This window comes from Antechinus flavipes, chromosome 6 (assembly GCF_016432865.1).
Source record: "Antechinus flavipes isolate AdamAnt ecotype Samford, QLD, Australia chromosome 6, AdamAnt_v2, whole genome shotgun sequence".
Classification (NCBI taxonomy): Eukaryota; Metazoa; Chordata; class Mammalia; order Dasyuromorphia; family Dasyuridae; genus Antechinus; species Antechinus flavipes.
This window is the reverse complement of record NC_067403.1, coordinates 120279955-120298870: the sequence shown is the minus strand read 5'-3', so window position 1 is coordinate 120298870 and position 18916 is coordinate 120279955. Positions and strand designations below refer to the sequence as shown.

General features: G+C 32.7%; 1 protein-coding gene across 1 annotated transcript in view; it reads right to left on the bottom strand.

The window, feature by feature from the left end:
• TRAPPC11 (trafficking protein particle complex subunit 11) overlaps positions 1-18916 on the bottom strand; it is a 74757-nt gene that overhangs the window by 16795 nt on the left and 39046 nt on the right. Inside the window, exons 19-26 of the mRNA XM_051966654.1 lie at positions 14705-14860; positions 14019-14206; positions 13772-13920; positions 9795-9916; positions 7497-7616; positions 5084-5149; positions 4826-4982; positions 910-1021 (exon numbers count right to left, since the gene is read on the bottom strand). Of these exons, the coding sequence (XP_051822614.1) occupies positions 910-1021; positions 4826-4982; positions 5084-5149; positions 7497-7616; positions 9795-9916; positions 13772-13920; positions 14019-14206; positions 14705-14860 (1070 nt within the window). The remainder of the gene's footprint in view (positions 1-909; positions 1022-4825; positions 4983-5083; positions 5150-7496; positions 7617-9794; positions 9917-13771; positions 13921-14018; positions 14207-14704; positions 14861-18916) is intronic.

Sequence of the window (18916 nt, the reverse complement as noted above, 5' to 3'; positions counted from 1 at the left end):
ACTGTCAAAATATGTTGGAGATAATGTATTTCCAAAAATAAATGCCCACCAAACAGGTTGTGTCTTGAGTTTGGTATAGCAATAATCCTTTGCAATTTCTAAAAGGTCCAAAATAACTCTATTGTTACTGATTCGCAAACTATCATTTCAAAGAACAAAGTATTATGATGAAATATACTGCATCTTTCCTCTGACTTATAAATTAAAAACCTGACAGGATGATTTAAGAAAAAAACACAATGTTATCTATGCATCTTCATCAAAGAATATACACACATACATATAGCAGAAACTAGAATAAATGATATACCAAAATATACACCACTAAAACGTTATTTTGAATTTATTTCTATTATTAGTATATAAGTCAAGCCAAACAAACTATAATTCTACACAAAGGATATTTTAAATTAAAAGTGAAAAGTAGTCAGTTAGCACTAGTTTTTTTTTTCCCCCATGATGACAAAAGAAATTGTGTGTGTGTGTATGTACATATATATATATATATACACATATATATATATATATATATATGTGTATATATATATATATATATATATATATATATATATATATATATATATATATATATATATATATATGGAGAGAGAGAGAGAGAGAGAGAGAGAGAGAGAGAGAGAGAGAGTGAGTGTGTGTGTGTGTGTGTGTGTGTGGGTGGGTGAGAGTGTGTTAGGGAGAGAGGGGAAATTTGTGGGGAAGGGAAAGGAGTGATAAAAAGAGAAGATATATAAGATATGTTTCCACATCTTTGAGAGAATGTTTTACAGGTACTTTAATTTCAACCCAATGTATCACAGGATCCCATATGGTCAGTAAAAATGATGAATAATAAAACACTTAAGAAATTCAATGAGGTAGAGGAAAAGATAAGATTTATGTAACGCTTACCTCTTCCAGGAGATAATATAATGTCCAGTAGGCACTCCACCTTCAACATTACCAACTGATGGGCACTGAAGACAGAAACATTCACTAGCACTCTCACCAGTCTGTAAGACAACTATCAGCAAGATTTTTTTAAATTACTTTGAAATGGCATTGGCAGAATTCCATTTACAAGTTTTAGTCCAGAAGAGTAAGAAAAGTTAGGGACCACTCTAATATTACAATAACATACTCCAAGAGGCATTAGCTGGCACAGTGAACAGAGTGTTAGACTTTTAACTACTCACTTTGCAGGGCTATTGTAAACACTAAATCAAATAATGAAAAGCACTCTGTAAACATTAAATCACCATATAAATGGTGCCATTATGTTTGGCAGTTAGATATAGAAGTGGATAGAGCACCAAGACGGGAGTCAGGAGGATTCATCTTGTTGAATTCAAATTGGCCTTAGATACTAGTTGTGTGACTCTGGACAAGTCACTGAACCCTCTTCACCTCATTTTCCTCATCTGTCAAATGAGCTGGAGAATGAAATGGCAAAACACTACAGTATTTCTGTCAAGAAAACCCACAAACAGTCAGACATCACTAAAAGGCCTGAACAAAAACAAACAAAATTATTTATAGGTTCCAAGTAGAGATATATAGATACAGTTACAGGTAAAAATAGGTATAAAAAATATCGTAATAAAATTGGAATGGAATGATGGAAAGAGATTCCTTTTACAATTATGATAAGAGAAAGATGAACAATATAGGGTAGAAGTGATTACATCTAAAATTTCTGGACAAATAATTTTTAAAAAAATTTTATATAAACAAAATTATTTAGAACATGAACAAAAATTAATAAGGAAAAATCCTTATACCAAGTATTTTTTTCTGATAAAGGTCTGATATATTAAGTTAAATAATGAATTGATATAAATATCTGAGAATGGAATGTTAATATCATTAACATGAATAATGCAAATTAAACAATTCTGAAGTTTCACCTCATACTCCTAAAAGAAATAAAGATGATGAAAAAATGGAAAACAGTCAATGCTGGAGAGAATGTAGAAAGATAGATATGATGAGACACTGCCAATAATGGAGTGAAATTGTCCAACAATTCTGGTAAACTATTTGAAATTAAGCAAGAAACATTAATAAACTATTCTACCCTTAAATGAGCACAAACCCCAAAGATATCCATATGTACTACTACAATAACAAAAATAATAATGATGATAACAATAGCCAGCATTTATGTATCTCTTTAATGTTTGCAAAACAGTTTACATTTATTTCTTTTTATCCCCCACAACAAACTTAAGAAGTAGGTGCTATTATTATTCCTATTTTACAGATGAGGAAAGTGGGATAGAAAGTAAGTGACTTGCCCAGAGTCACAGAGCAAATGTGTGTCTGAGGTAGTATCTGAATTCAGGTCTTCCAGACTCCAGGTTCAAGATCTATCATTGTACCATCTAGTTGCCTACAAGAATACTTATATCATTACTTGTTCTGATAGCAAAATAAAAATATAATCAGTCAATTTTCCATTGACTGAGGAAAGACTGAATAAACTATGTTAAAAAAATAGATAGATGGATTTAAATGAATTGTAATGATCAATCCTAGTTCCACAGAAGAGAAGATGTAAAACTTCCCTTTATGTAGAATGATGGGAGACAATAGGAGAATAATGGAACATACATTGTTGGGAGTGCTTTGTTAGTTTTCATTCACTGTCTTTCTTTGTTATATGGCAGGTTTTATTAGAAAAGGCATTTATGGAAATGATTGATTTAAAAAAACAAAAAGCACCAATTTAAAAAAAAAAAGTAATATGATATAAGTGCTAAAGAAATTTAGTAGCAGAGTTTCCTGCAGAGGGCAAAAGGGGATTATTTACAAAAGAACCGGTTTCAAAAGAGATAAATAAGTAATTTTCAGAAGAAAAAAATCAAAGCTATCTCTAGACACGTGAAAAAATGTTCTAAATCACTACTGATTAGAAAAATGAAAATTAATACAACTGTTGAGATATTACCTCATAGCTATCAGACAGGGTAGCATGACAGAAAAGAAAAATTACAAATACCAGAGAGGAAGTATAAAAAGAATTCTAATGCCATTGTTGGTGAAATTGTGAACTGCTCCAACCATTCTGGAGAACAATTTGGTGCTACGCTGAAAGCATGATAATATTCTGCATATCTTTTGACCCAGCAATACTACTACTACTAGATCTGTATCTTATATGGATCAAGGAAAAAGGAAAAGGATCTATGTGTACAAAAATATCACAGCTCTTTTTGTGGTGGAAGAGACTTGGATACCCATAAATTGGGGAATAGTTGAACAAGATATAGTATATGATTGTAATGGAATGCTATTGTGCTATAAGAAATGATAAATGGGAGTTTTCAGAAAAATCTAGGAAGACAAAAGAAATGAATGCTAATTGAAGAAAGCAGAACCAGAAGAACAAAGTACATAATAACCTGTTGGAATCCTTACTAATTGCTAACTAATTAGAGTTGATCTAATCTTACAAGAAGATGTTTTGGGCAGAACCTGAAACAAGGTACTAAGTAGAACTAATTAATACAAGGCTTGTGTTCACACCTTTACTCATTGGAGTTCAATGAGTTCACACCTCCCTTGAAGCTCTTTGGGAGCATAAATAGAGCTTCAATGGGCCAGTCAAAGAAGTTCTTCAGAGGAAGAAGCTACAAGTCGAGATTTCACCGGAATGACATGAAGAGCGGTGCTGGCTCTGGAGGCTGAAGAAAGCAGAGGCAGAAGCAAAGGACAAAGTGGCAAGAGCTCTTGGAACCAAGCAGAGAGATAGGCCTCTAAGCTAACCGGGCTATATTGGAGATAATAAAAGATCTGAACTTTTATCACCTGGCTGCGTTTTGAGAAGAAAAAGCTCACCACATTTTGGCGCCCGAACAGGGACCGATTCAGATCCATCTGAACTAGATCACCACATTTTGGCGCCCAACGTGGGGCCAACAGAATCCTGATTCCAGGGAAGGCACCCAGAGAGAACTTTTATAATATTTTAAAGAAGAACAAGAACCCAACATTTGAAACCCCAACATTTTGGCGCCCGAACAGGGACCAATTCAGATCCATCTGAACTGGATCACCACAATAACCAATATTGTAAGAATCTTAATTGCAAAAGATTTCGCTTTTCTGATCAAAACAATAATTCAAGACAGTTCCAAGGGACTCATGATGCTACCCATCTCCAGAAAAAGCTCATAAACTGAGTACAAATTGAAATACAGTTTTATTTTTACTTTATTTTTCTTGGGACTTCTTGGGTATATTTTCTTTTGCAAGATGGCTAATAAGGAAATATGCTTTGTATGACTTCATAGGAATAACTGGTATTATATTGCTTGCCTTCTCAATGGGGTATGGCAAGGAAGGAAAAAATCTGAAACCCCAAATTTTTAAAAATATATATATTTTTAAATGTGATTAGTAAACATTTAATGAAATAAATAAAAATGTATTTGGAAAAAAAGGGAAATGGTTTACATGAATCCTAAATGTGAAAGTAAATACACCAAATTAAATCAGAAAGCTTTTAGTATATTCAACATTAAATCATCTAAACCCTTACCAATAACTAATTTTCATACATTCTGAATATCTCAGTGTTTTAAAGAAGGGAACTGGTTTTGCTTATATACTTTAAATAGATTTCCTTAGGTTTTTTATTTTGCCACCCTCAAAAAACACATAATTATATAAATAAATAGAGCAAGGAACAATTTGATAAGTTTGAAGTGTGGATTTGTTCTCATGAACTTAATCCTAAACTTCTGCAATTTATCAAAAATTTCTATGTACAGCTAAGTTTTATTTTCAAATGTCTAATTATATTTACATTTATTTGAATTCTCACCTTTCTCCACATGCGATTGCAGATCATCCACTGGAGTCATGGAAGAAGCAAGCTGTAACTGGCTAGATACAAGGGTGAGAGCCCAAGGTGAGGCACTTAAAATGTCTGTCATCAAAAGAAAGGGTATGTCTGCATAGACCCTTTCTAAGTGTTCAAACTGCCACAACAAAGAGAATTCAATTAGGATTGTAAAGAGTAGTTTTATTCTTATAAATTTCGTATTCCTAAATTATCTACAGCAAGCTTAAATGCACATACCTTAGTAGAGACAAATTTAATAGCAACATCAAATGGAAAGACGGTTTCAATTGTTACAGTTTCATCCTGGAAGAGAATTTAGAAAGTATATTTAATTTCCTTTTCCAAAACTTAACAGCAAAGAGTAAAATAAATCTTGTATGAAAATATAATTTAAATTCTATTTCTGATCAATAATATTCCCATTCTACATAACAGAAGAATCTATAAAGATCAAGTGATGCATCTCCTTCCATTTTCCTTTCAAAGAAATAACTTTTTTTTTAAAAAATTATGGAATATGGAACACCAGTGTTATGTTATCAACAGTGGTCACTGTGTCAGTTGGCTTTCCTGAAATACTTTTCTGTCTTACAATAAAAGGTGAAACGGAGAGAGAGATATAAGAATAGATGAAAAGGATAAAAATGAAAGATAATAAAATTTTTCCAAAAAAAATCTATGTAATGAAAATCTAATGACAAAGTTTATGTTGTATAACACTTTACAATGTATGAAAACCTTTCACTTTCCCTGGATCCACACAACAATCCTAGTGAGGGTAGATATTAATCATTCCTATTTTACAGACTAGAAAATTGAGGCTCAAGAAAGTCTAGGGTTCAAGATCATTTAAGTTGTTAAGTGGCAGAACACTTTTTTGACTCCGTCTCAAGTTCTTCTCTCTACTATATGCTGATTGAAAACATTCTAACAATTTAATGGATAAAGCCCTAAAGATGCTTTTGTGTTACAACATACACAGCAGCTAGACACTACAGTAGATAAAATGTCAGGCCTGGAATCTAGAAGACTTCTCTTTCTGAATTCAAATCCAACTTCAGACATTCACTAGCTGTATGACCCCAAGCAAATTTCTTAACCAGGCAAGCCTTAATTTCCTCAACTGTTAAATGAAGCAGAGAAAGAAAAAGCAAACCACTCTTAAGTATCTGTCAAATGGAGTCACAAAAAATCAGGCACAACTAAAATAATGACTGCAAACAAATAATGTTTGTCATGGCATTTCAAAAATGTTTGAAAAAGAAGAGATGCGGCACCATGGGAAATGGGCTGGCTCTGAAGGTAAGAGACATAAGTATTCAAATTCTGCTGCCCACTCTTACTACCTACCTAAGGGACTTTAGGCAAAACAGTTCTCTTCCCTAACTTCAGTTTCCTTATTTGTAAAATAAGAGATAACCTGATGGCCTCTTTGGCCCTTGTTCCAATTTCAAAACCATTTTCCTGTGATTATCCTAGGAAGCACAGTAAATGCAGTAGTGTACATTTGATTCCCTAAATAGGAAAAACTATGTCATCATATCAAACTGATAGAAAGTAGGTCTAACTAGCTAACCCCCACAACTAAATGCCAAGGCCCTGCCAAGTCCCCAGACACAAAGAATTGGCACCTGGGCAATCCCAGAAAAATCCACAATTAGATGATATTTGACCCATAAACTGGATCCCTCCCTTCTTACCTCCATCCCTATTAAGATGTACTAGACCAGCATCATCTATGATTTTGAGAAGTCAAAATTTAGTACAAGAGCTTTATGAGTGCTTAATTATCAATGAAAAAAAATCAATGAATAAATGTTTCTCTCTTGGTCAAAGAGTGTTAAGACAAGGAATTTCAATTGTATTACTTTTACAGGATATCTTAAAAGTCCTTTCTCTCTTCATGCCACACTCCTGGTTTTATCCTATGGAGGGCTAGGGATGCAGAGAGACCAAAAAAATCACATGATATAAGAATCTGTAAAATGATGCTAGATATTTTTTTCATTGGCCTAGTCTAAGAAATCTCTTATTTGGGCCTACTGCTGATTTATATTCCATCTTAATATGTAGGATTAAATGATAAAACCTGGATTTATGAAGACCGGGATACAAATTCTGACATTTAATAATAATTAATATTTATCAAGCACTCTGAATGTTTTTAAAGTTTTTACAAGTAACTTTCCATTTTTTCATCCCCCAAATCCTGGGAGATACAGGCTATTATTATCCTTATTTTATGAATGAGGAATCTAAGGGAGAGAGGGACTGAGTGATTTTTACATTTACACAGCCATTAAGTATCTGAGATCAAATTTGAAAACAGGTCTTTCCAGAATGGTGTTCTAACTCTGTATCATCCAGTTATTTAGAAGTGTAACCCTGGAAGGGGTACTTCTGATTGTGAGATAACCTAAAATTAATCTTCTAAAGTGTGGATGGGCTATGATTTCTATTGGTAAAGGTAAAGTAAAAAATTACTAATCTTGATGTTCTCTCATAAATATACTGTGAATCTTGAAGTTATCAGATTTAGTAACCTAAAAAGTAGTTCATCATAGCAAAGAAACCTGCTAAGAAAATGCTAAAACTTCATTCTAGTTCATTAAACTAACCTAAAAGCAAAAACAGAAGAAAAAAGCATTACCTTGTGACATTTGCAAACAATTTCTTTTTCTTCAACAGTTGTGTTGATCAAGTAAGAAATATACACAAGAAACATTCTTGAACCCACTGTTCCACAACGAATGTATAATGTTTTTTCCAGCTATAAGAAGGCAGGATAAAAATAATAATTCACTTATGTGATACTAATTTCCCAACCTTCAAACAAAAAATTATTATCAATTTACAGATGATAAAACTAAGGCCATGAATTTGTTTTGTCCAAGTGCCTTGCCCAAGATCACAAAACAGATCAATCTTAAAAGTCAGAATTTAAACCCGTCTCTTTATCAATTAACAAACATTTATTAAGTGGCTACTATGTACCAAGCACTGTGCTAAGCACTGGAGATACAAAAAGAGGCGATCTCTCTTGCCTACCCATGCATCAAAGAGCCAACATCTGTTCTTCTGGTCACCTACAGAATTTCAAGGGATTTATTCAAATCAACTACTGTGTAGCTTCAAGCTTGAGACAAAAGGGTTTTTCACTAAAGGGATATGACGTCTATCAAACAGTGCTTTATTTTTTAAATTCATATGTTTGCGGCAGGTTTTTTTTTTTTTTTAATTTGTCAGGTTCTTTTGGAAGACTTATGATAAACTGCCCATATGTATTCTGTCCATGAGATCAATGGCTTTTGCTTGTAATATTGATCATGTACTCTTTTAGTGTAACTGCTTTTTTCTTCTATTCTTTCAGCTGTCCTTCACTGCAATATACTTGTATTATCAATTTGTTATTCTCTTTTACTTCTAGAGGGAAATTCACTTCTGTGGATTTAATTTTCTACCCTGCTAATTATTTATGTTGTGCAATTGAGACAATATGGAACATTTTCTTTTTTCATGTTGTCTTGAGATTACACAAGCATGTGCTAGCAGACATCAGTTCAAATTCTTTTGTAATATTTAAAGAAGTCAGTAACTTTTTTGATGTTTTAATAGTCATCCTTCTTAAATTTAGCACAATGCTGATTTATTTACTTCTGCTTTAGGTTTTTAATTTAACTTTCTTCCTCTTGAAATCTCTGGTTTTAGCTTTGTTCAAAAAAATAAAAAAAGAACAGTCTCCTGTCACTTTGATTTTTCTCCTTTTGCTGCTGGATATACCTTGTGTGCTGAACTGCAAAACTTAAACTGCAAAAGCTTGAGCTTCGGCCATACACCAGTTTGTTCCTTGCTCCAAGTAGCCAGTAGGGTGCAGGATGGGCACCAACCGGATTTCTACTCCCTTTTGTTCAGGCTTGTTTTATGGCATGCTGGTCTTTGTCCTAGTTCTACCTGTTATTTTCTCTCTCTGGGTGAGCAGACTCAGCATTTGCCACTTTCTGCAGTTTTGGGGGAAGGAGAAATAAATATTTTGAGCAGAGCCTTTGTAGCTTTGGCGCTCTCCCTAATGAAATGTAGAAGAAAGTCCAATTCTTCTCAAAAAACTGGGTAATTAATGTCTGCTGCTGATTACAACGGGATGAGGGCCAAGTGAAGATTGGATTTGCTGGCAAATCTCTGACCTAGGAGGGAGAATCTATTTGTGAATACCAAAGCCTATGTATTGATCTGAGCATCCCTTTAAAATATGAAGGCTGCTGTGAGAGAGGTACTGAATGAACAGGGTAAGGATTAGCATTATGTAGTACAAATTCATAAGACTGTTTTTACCTTTAAGGCTTCTTGTTTCCTTCTTTTGTGAATTCAATTACAACTGTTCTATTACTAGAAGATAATTCCTCTTTTCGAGGTAGGTTTGTTAGGGTTTTTTTTTTTTTTTTTTTTTTTTAAATTAGTGGATTCTGAAGAAAATATTTAGTCCTCTAGTTTATTATAGTAACATGACTTGGAAATTCCAACCTCTATTCTAGAGATGAGACTTCAGGACTAGGGAAAAAAATGTGTATGAAGCTAAGTTTAAGCTAAGTAGGTTTGTTATTCTGTTATGGTGATAGGTAATATTTATATATAGTAAAATAATAACATTAATGTAGAGTAATAAGCTTAACATTTATGTATAGTAATACGCTTTCAAAAATACTTTTTGTGAATTATTTCATTTGATCTTCATAAGAAATCTGAAGTAGGTTCTCCAGATATCATCCTGCTTAGTTTAAAAAAAAAAAAAAGAGCTTCTGAGAGACTTGATAATAACCACATTACTAATATAAGCCTGAAGCAGAATTTTAACTTATCTTCTAACCCCAAATATATTACTTTTATTATATAATTCTACTTCTCAAGCTAATTCAGTTATTTTTTTCTAATCATATTTGATCCAGGGGTTTACCTGTTCCCCTGGCTGCAAATCTCCAATGGGAATATCAGGAAGTAAAGCAGGATAGGAATCATCACACATTTCTGTGCCATGAAGAGTCACATGAGTTTTCTGAGTAAGATTAGCATCCTGTCCTGAAAGCATAAGCAATATTACAAAAATAAAATTAATTAATCACATTGTCACAATAATGAAGAAAAATAGTATAAAGCTTATCATGTAAAGAGCACTAAATAGCATTAATTGTTAATCAGGGACTTATTATTATCATGATACTTCAATTAAACTTTTTCTTTTTTAAAAAATCTATTGTTTTGGTATAGCTAATGCTTCCCAACAAGTAATTTAATAAAGTACATTACCCCACAAGTCAAAAGGAAAAAGATGTCCCTTAACACTAACAGTATGCTATTAACATTGATTATTACATATAACTAGAATTGTTGCCTCTCCATTTATTTAAATCATTGTAATCACTGCATATTATTTTGGCTCTCCTTTCTTCACTCTAAATCTCTTCATACAAGTCTGTTTATATGTTTCATAGACTTTTTAATATTCTTCATTCTTTTCTTCTCCCACCCATAATTTGTAGCACCATTTCTCAATCATGGAATATATGCTTTCTTCCCAATATTTTATCACAATAACACTGAATATTCCTGCACAAGATTATAATCATCTTGGGTTAAAAGATATGAACAATATGATTCTTGTTTTCTTTATAGAAGGTATTTTCTTACGTGATTTTAAAGTATTTTCTAGTAAAACTGAGCTTGCTTGTCTTCCCACAGAGCCTTCATAAGCATCTTTCTAATCCTGATGAACATAAAAGTGAAATTTGCATTGTTTTAACTGTCTCCAATTATTAGTGATTTTGGAACATTTTTTCCAGTTGATTCTTATACTTCTTTAGGTATTCTTTGAATATTCATTTATTGATACATGATTCAATCTTACAGAATTTTGTCAACCCCCTGTATCTTTTTATGAATTTTCATCATAGTTATAGGCATAACTTTCTATTTTCTGATTTTTTTATGGTATGTGTTTTTGTAATTAGATTTTTTTCTATTTACAGTTTATTGCTATATATAAGGTACAGAACTAAACCTGCATCTGTCCTCAAAGAGATGAAAAATGAAAAGGACCTATACGTACAAAAATAATTATAGCAACTTTTTATCGAGCAAAAGAAATTGAGAGGATGCCCATCAATTGAGGAACAGCAAGCAAGGTGTGGTATGTGATCATGATAGAATACTATTGTGCTGCTGCTGCTTCTTTTTTTTTTTTTTTTTAAATACTATTGTGCTTTAAAAAATGACAGGCAGGATTCTTTCAGAGAAAACCTGGGAAAATTTACATGGACTACTGAAGCCAAGTGAAATGAGCAGAACCAGAAGAACATTGTATACGTTAACAGCAATACTGTGTTATGATCAACTGTAAATGACTTTGTTATTCTTATCAAGATGATTCAAGACAATTCCAAAGAAGTTATGGTAAAAACTGCTATCCACCTTCAAAAGCGGAACTGATGGGAGTCTGAATTCAGATTGGAATATATTTTTATAACTTTATAATTTTTTTAGTCAGTATTTTCTTTTGCAACATGGTTAGCATGGAAATGCTTTTCATGACTGCACATGCATAGTCTAAATTAAATTACTTGCCTTCTCAAGGAGAGGGGGAGGAGAGGAAGAGAACTTGGAACTCCAAAAAAAAAGTATGTTAAAAATTTTATATGTAATTGAGACAAAAACAAAAATCAACAACATAAAAATGAATTAAACTTATTTTCACTAAACTGTTTTCCAGTTTTTTGGTGAATAAAAAAATTCCATCTCTAATAGTTTGTGATCTGAGTATATGGGACACTATACTGCTCTGAACATTTGTTTCTAGATCTTACTCATCTGATCTACCTACTTTTCTATTTTTTTTTTAAGCTAGTATTAAATAAGTCCTGCTGTAACTGTCTTAGGGCATATGCCTAGAAGTGGAATTGCTGGATCAAAAAATATGAACATTTTTGTTATTTTCTTTACTTAATTTCATATTGTATTCCAGAATGATTGCTTCACAGCTCCACTAACAATGCATTAGTGTTCCTATCTTTCCACCACTCCTCCAACTTTGATTATTCTCATCTTTGCCAATTTGCTAGATGTGAGGTAAAATCTCAGGGTTACTTTGATTTGCATTTCTCTTATTATTACTGTTTGAGAGCATTCCTTCATTTATACCCTCTGACCCTTTATGTACTGAGGAATGGCTTCTGATTTTATTAATATGTGTATATCTTGGTTGACAAGACCTTATCAGGAATATATGATGAAAACATTTATTTTCCTTTTAATGTGTTTCTTTTGGGAATCCAGGTCCAGAGTTTCTCTGAATTCTTCAATTTACTCCTAGACATCATAAAACAACCAAGGGATAGCAATATGTGAACAATACATTATCACCTAGCTTTTCTTAGCATAGCTTTCTGTGTAGCTTTCTTGTATCTTTCTTTAGTTTATCTTGTATGCTACATTTATATTTCAAAGATTGAGCAGTCCTGGCCTTTTCTGATTTTCTTTTCTTCCCTTTACTTTCAGAATCCCAGGTCTAGGCTGGAAGTATAGCAACCATACACTGAACTGATCATAATGATCAACATTAAAGCTTTGACCTGTTTTCTTTTTTTCTAATCTCCCTGTAATAATTCTGATATTGTTTGATGTAGTAATACAAGTGACAGAACTCTGAAGTGGAGTTACTTTAAGCTAAGTGGCCCTAATGACCACTGTCCTGACTCAATCTGAACATATTTCTAACACAAGGAATCACTGCTCCTAACTATCTATGGCTCATGGCTGATTCCAAAGACTAAGTGCCAATACCCATTTTTGAGATCTCCGATTATAGAGTTGGACCCTCAATCAATTTCTAATTCCAAATAGGAAAATTTCCAACCTGAGTCTAGTATCAATAAGTGATTAAGAATATTTCCCTACCACATCCAGGGTCTAATTAAGAATTTCTCTTCCCATGATTGGGATAAGTTATCTGTTACATTAATTATCTATTTTCAACCTGGCCCATTATTAAAGTATAAAACTTCCCTACTCAAGAGCAGATGCTTTCTCCCATCAAAATTTTGCTATTGTACACATCTCCTTTCATTTGAGTGACTCTAGTCCCATGTGATCAAATCTGACTGTGTTGCCAGTATGTATATGTGTGTGGGCTTCTGGTTTTGTCTGCTTGCTACGCTGCATAGAAATAAAGCTCATGCTTGCATTACTTTCCTAAATGTCAATTTCCTGTAAATCTTTAAACCAAGTTATGAGGCCAAATAGAGCAATGCCTCTTCTTGGGCAACTTGATGGTTTTCTACTCTCAAGAGGCATGTCATGTTAGTAATAATAGATAGATATTATGTGAACACTAAATTGGTTCTAGTGTTGCTAGAGCTCAGAACTCCTGAGTAAAAGTGTATGATCAGGTTCGCATTCCCCACATTACAGGACTCCAGGTAAGCACTATCATACCCAACCCTTTTTCAAACTAGAAACTTTTTCAAAGTAAATGCTTATTAGTTAATTATTTTAAAAGCTCATTTTCTACCTCCTGGAAGATCATGTTCAATTTTGCAGAATCAAATACTCTTCTGAGGAACAATTTTCAATAAATCACATTCTAATCTTTCTTTCTTGTGCTGAGCAGTCCTCAATGATTCTGACAGTTGCTTTAGTAATTTCTTCATGGTTACATAGTTTTTCACCTTTTTTTTTATAGTTGTTTGCTTGCTTTTTTTCCCCTTTGATCCGATTTTTCTTGTGCAGCATGATAAATGTGGAAATATGTATAGAAGGGGAAAAAATTTGTAGAAACCTTGTCTATTCCTCCAATTCTGATCTACAAATTCTTCCAGCATTGTAATTTTTAGTTCTGTTTCCTCTATGTTCCTTTTCAGATAAATAAGAAGAAAAGTATACCTGGTTTCAAACCAGCAGTGAGTTTCACATCTCTGATTGGGGTCTTCTCTTGTGACTGAATGGTGACAGTTAAACAATACATCTCATTAGTCAGGGCAGGGGGCTCATGTTGGAGATGAACAGAAATATTTGGAACTCTGGAAATGATCCTTTGAAAAGAAAATACAAATACATAAGTGATTTTTTAAAAAGAGTTTTCTTAAAACAAAACATCACATCTTAACTCTGACTAGCAAGGAAGACTTACATAGTATTTGCTTGAATTATTATGCTGTCCCAATGAACTTCATTATCTGGTAACTTAGGCCGTCTTTTGAAAGAACGGGTAGCCTGCAGTGCTTCTTGGGAGGAAGCAGCATCTCCTCCTCCTCCCTGCCAACTTAAAACCACACATCTTCCAATTTCATTGCCCAGGATTAGATCCACTGAAGAAATCTAAAGCAAAGAATCCTCTAAAAAACTCCATTTCACATATACGACAACTTCCAACCCCAATCACCATTATAATTCATTTTGATGGCCATAATGCCCTTAAATCTCTAAAGTCACAAATCTTTTATTGATTTAAAGATTAATTAAATTCACATTGTGTATATGAGATAAGGGAAGCAAACTCAGCATTTCCTGGAGCTAATAGCATTCTGACTTCTGAAGAATGCTATTTAAATTCAACTAATAAGTATAAGTTTTATTATTAAAGTAATAAGAACAAAACTATAAAGGTAGCAATTTACAAACATTTGGGATAAATGTAGTCAGTCATTCAGGATCTTAAAACTAAGAAAGCTAAAACTTCAAATCCAAAATAAGAACATGATTCTTTTTATGATATATAATATGCAAAGGAATGTTCACCTATAAAAAATATCTAATTATCAATTTAATCATGATATACCTTCCTTTATGTAAACATTTTCAAATTCAGTAACTAACCTCAATCTTCTTTCCCACATCTTCAGTTTTTGCAACAAATTTAAAGGTAAACTTCCTTGTTTTACCAGGAATTAGACACATGGTCCCCTGGGCTGAATTTTCCAAAACATCACCCATTTGCTGTGCATCTTCTATCACACAGAACTGGTTATATTCCTGTATAAGGGATAAATTTTAGTCTCAAATCACTCAGTTCAATTTAGAACAATACAGGTATCTTTAATATATTGTTACAACATTTCAACCTTACAAACATTGTAAAATGTTAAATACTGACAATTATGATTAATAAATTAGAATTAAAGAAATCCTTCCAACTGAGTTGCTGATATTCAAAAAGATTACATATTATGTTCTATAAAATTCCTTAACTAATACCAAAATCAAAAAAAATATATTTTAGGGTTCTACTCTTTTGTCATAAGTCAACAACATACGTTAATAAATTTGTCCTTATTCTTAACTGCCACTCTCTCTTTATAGTACAGAAGACTAAAATAAAAGAATGCATGAAAGCATATTGCTTCTCCCTTTAAGTCAAAGGAAGCAATTTTAATACAACTAAAAGATCTCTGGTTTGTGAGTCAGACATACTAGTTTTCATTCCCAATTCTACCTATGTTATTTTAAACAAGCCATGTTAACTTTTGATCCTTAAACTAGCCCCAAATTACTAAAATCAAATTAGATTAACTGGCTGTACTGTGCAAACTTATGTAGGAATGTTTATCACAAAGAACAATTTCTGGTTTTTATTTGATAAGGAATTGTCTACTATTGATAGGTGAAACACAGAAATCACTAAATATGAAATAACAGTCTGATGTCTTAACTCAAGCATAGAAGTGCCTTCCACTCTAGTGAATATTGACAACTTACTGACATAAAAGACATACTTCAAGACTGAGATCAATATTATAGCAATGGCTAGCATTTATAGAGTGCTTTTAAGATTGCAAGTATTTTAAGATCCATCAGAAATCATTCTGTTTCCTGTCTAGAGGGGGAGATGTCTATTTCAATACCCTCTACTTTTGAAACTGAAGTAACAATTTAGGAAGAGGTCCTTATTGGATACTGTCCAAATTCTGAACTTATTAAAATGGACGAACTGCCACAAATAAGGAGAAAGAGAGTAGAAATGCCAATATCTTTGCAACATCAGTTCACTCTGCATGAATTCTCTATATATTTGATGCTGTTAAATAAAATCACCTGAAATCTGTCCTTCCTAAAGTGTACAGTATTGCCCGATTCTTCTAGTATTTCTGTAATTGTTTTATTTCCTTTAATGAATCCTCTTTTTTTTTTCACTCCTTAACTATGGGTATTTTCCCAGCTTAATATTTGGTTTTATGTTCCTAAGTTCCTACCCTTTGAAAATTTAAATAACTTCAGTTATTTCAATGCTGATGACTATGAGTCTAGATGTTATAGCCAAAGATTCTCCAGGGAAAGTCAATTCAAGGGGGAATAAAAAATTCTCAAAATAAAAATTCTGAAAAAGCTAAATAATTCTAAAAAAAAGAGAAATAAGAAAAAATAATATATAGAATACAAAGAAAATTCAAATTTTAACACATACAAAGATGGAAACAAGAGGTAACAGGATGAATATACAAATAGATAACAAAGTCCTATAAAAATGTCATGATCATTTAAGGCCCCAAACTAGCTGAGGTGTAAAATCCAACACAGCCAAAATAAAGTTTCTCCAAAACATTTCTATTTTCCCAATCTCCCCTGGTTACTCTTGGTGCTATGTTTCTCAAAACTACCTTGTATGCATTTTAAATGTATTTATGTGTGTTATATTTTGTCTCTTTTAATAGAATGCAATCTCATTAAAAGCTAAGACTGGTCTTTGTATACCACAGGTTCAGATAAATTATAATTATTGATTGATGAATAATGACAACAAATGGATTCTTTAAAGTGATACAGGAAGAAGTGATTCAAGGCAATTCTAATAAACTTGGATGGAAAGAGCTATCTGCATGCAGAGAGAGAACTATGAAGACTGAATGTGGATCACAACATAATTATTTTCATTTTGTTGTTGTCTGCTTGTGTTTTTTTTTCTTTTACCTTTTGATTTTTCTTGTGTAGCATGATGTATATGGAAATATGTTTAGAAGAACTGCAGATATTTAACATATATTGGATTGTATGCTGTTATGGAAGGGGATTAGAGGGAAAAAAAATTGAAACACGAGGTTTTGCAAAGGTAAATGCTGAAAACTACCTTTGCATGTATTTTGAAATATAAAAAGTTATTTAAAAAATAAAAATAGGGGCAGCTAAATGGCATAATGGTTAGAGCACCCGCCCTGAAGTCAGGAGGACCCGAGTTCAAATCTGGTCTCAGACACGTAACACTTCCTAGCTGTGTGATTCTGGACAAGTCACTTAATCCCATTTGCCTCAGCAAAAAAATAAATAAATAACAATAACAACAACAATAATAAATTTTTTAATAAAAAAGGTATCTAAAACAAAAAAAAAAAATAAAGTGATATTGGGAGGGAGTAGAAGATCAAAGAAGAGATAAGATTATTGCTTGAAATCAGTACTAAAAAATGGTGGATTGAAGACAGATTTATAATTCTTTTTTGTTTTTTTCTACCAAGGAGAAAGATCTTTAGATTCAAAAGAACTTTTTCACTTTGGGTTAGTAAAAAGCCTACAACAACTCTCTGTTGCTATCCTTTGCTCTCACATGACTGATCTATCTCTTTTTGCAATTAGCTGTTTTCTGGATGGTATCCCTCAGATTCCTTCTGACATGGTCCCTGCTGGAAATATGTTGGTGTCTATTAGTACCCACTGAGCATTTTTCCATTACCTTTTGCATTGCCTATCAATTGGATTTTTGGAAAATATGCCCTAAGCTTCACAACCATATTTTAATATTTTAAAATATAAATTTTGGTGCCAAGGAGCAACTTGAAATTGTTTAAAGTTTTCCAAACACAATCTAGCCAGCTCTTTCTCTTCTATTTAAATGTAAGATCAACTCATCTGTTTCACACATGAATAATAACTCAACAATTTATCTGTACAACTGCATGTGAAAATGTGAACACTTTTCATCTACTTAGTTTTTCCTATATGAAATGTTAAGGCAGGATCTCTTCAGGTCATTATACACCTCACCCAGGAAGCCCTATGATGTTCTAGAACTTAATTCTATCAAAACAATGTTTTTCACAAATGAGCTACTGGAAAAGCAATTTAAAAGAAAGCCACTTTTTCATTTAAGACAGTGGCAAACTCCATGACAATGGAAAACACTTGGTAACTACATATATCCAGTATGGACTTGCTTGGAGTGTACTAACCTGATCTAGCCATTCTTTCTGACTGTCTTTTAAAACACCATTTCAATTCCCTCATTTACTATGCTTACAGTGTCCCAGTCAAAATATGATGGTTCTATTGAAATTGGTAAGAGAAACAAATGGAATAAGAGACTTAGAACTGAAAGGGATTGTAGAGGCCATCCAAGTCTATTCTATATCGGTCCCATTCTGCATATAATTGCTCTATCAGTTTCATCTCTGAACGCTCATGAAATAAAAAAACTTAGCTGGGTATCATGTTAACCTTTTGGGGGCTTATTTTCATTTCTATTGCTGCTTGCTATTTTGTTGAAAAAGAATTCTCATAAACCTCTGCACGATCCTTTGCAGTGTTTTACAAATGAGCTGGTATTCTAAAATGGTATTGCCTTTAGCTGTCATTTTTCTTTATCTGGCAAGGATGCTGGTTAAGGTGCTTTCTGGACAATTCTTTGGCTTCCTGACTATAGTGACAGCTTTATATAAGTTAAGATTTTACAATCTCTTTTTACTACAGGATATGTTAGCAATCAAGGTTAATATTTCTTATATTTTTATATTTCCTTTTGTTTTTTAACATCACAGCCCATTTTCTCATTCTCAGTATACCCAAATCCCACCCATTTTTCAAAACCTTACTTCAATAGGAATCCATATAAAAGAATACTTATACTAAGAGTCAAAATAGCAGATTTTAAATATGGTTTGAATATTTATTTGCTATATGACCATAGGCAAATTATTTAACTGCTATGACTCTCAGTCTCTTCAAGTATAAGATTAAAATAATTATGCTATTTTCTGACAGGATTATTATGAGGAAAATGCCTTCCAACTTTTAAAACATGACTTTAACGTGAGTTAATATTTT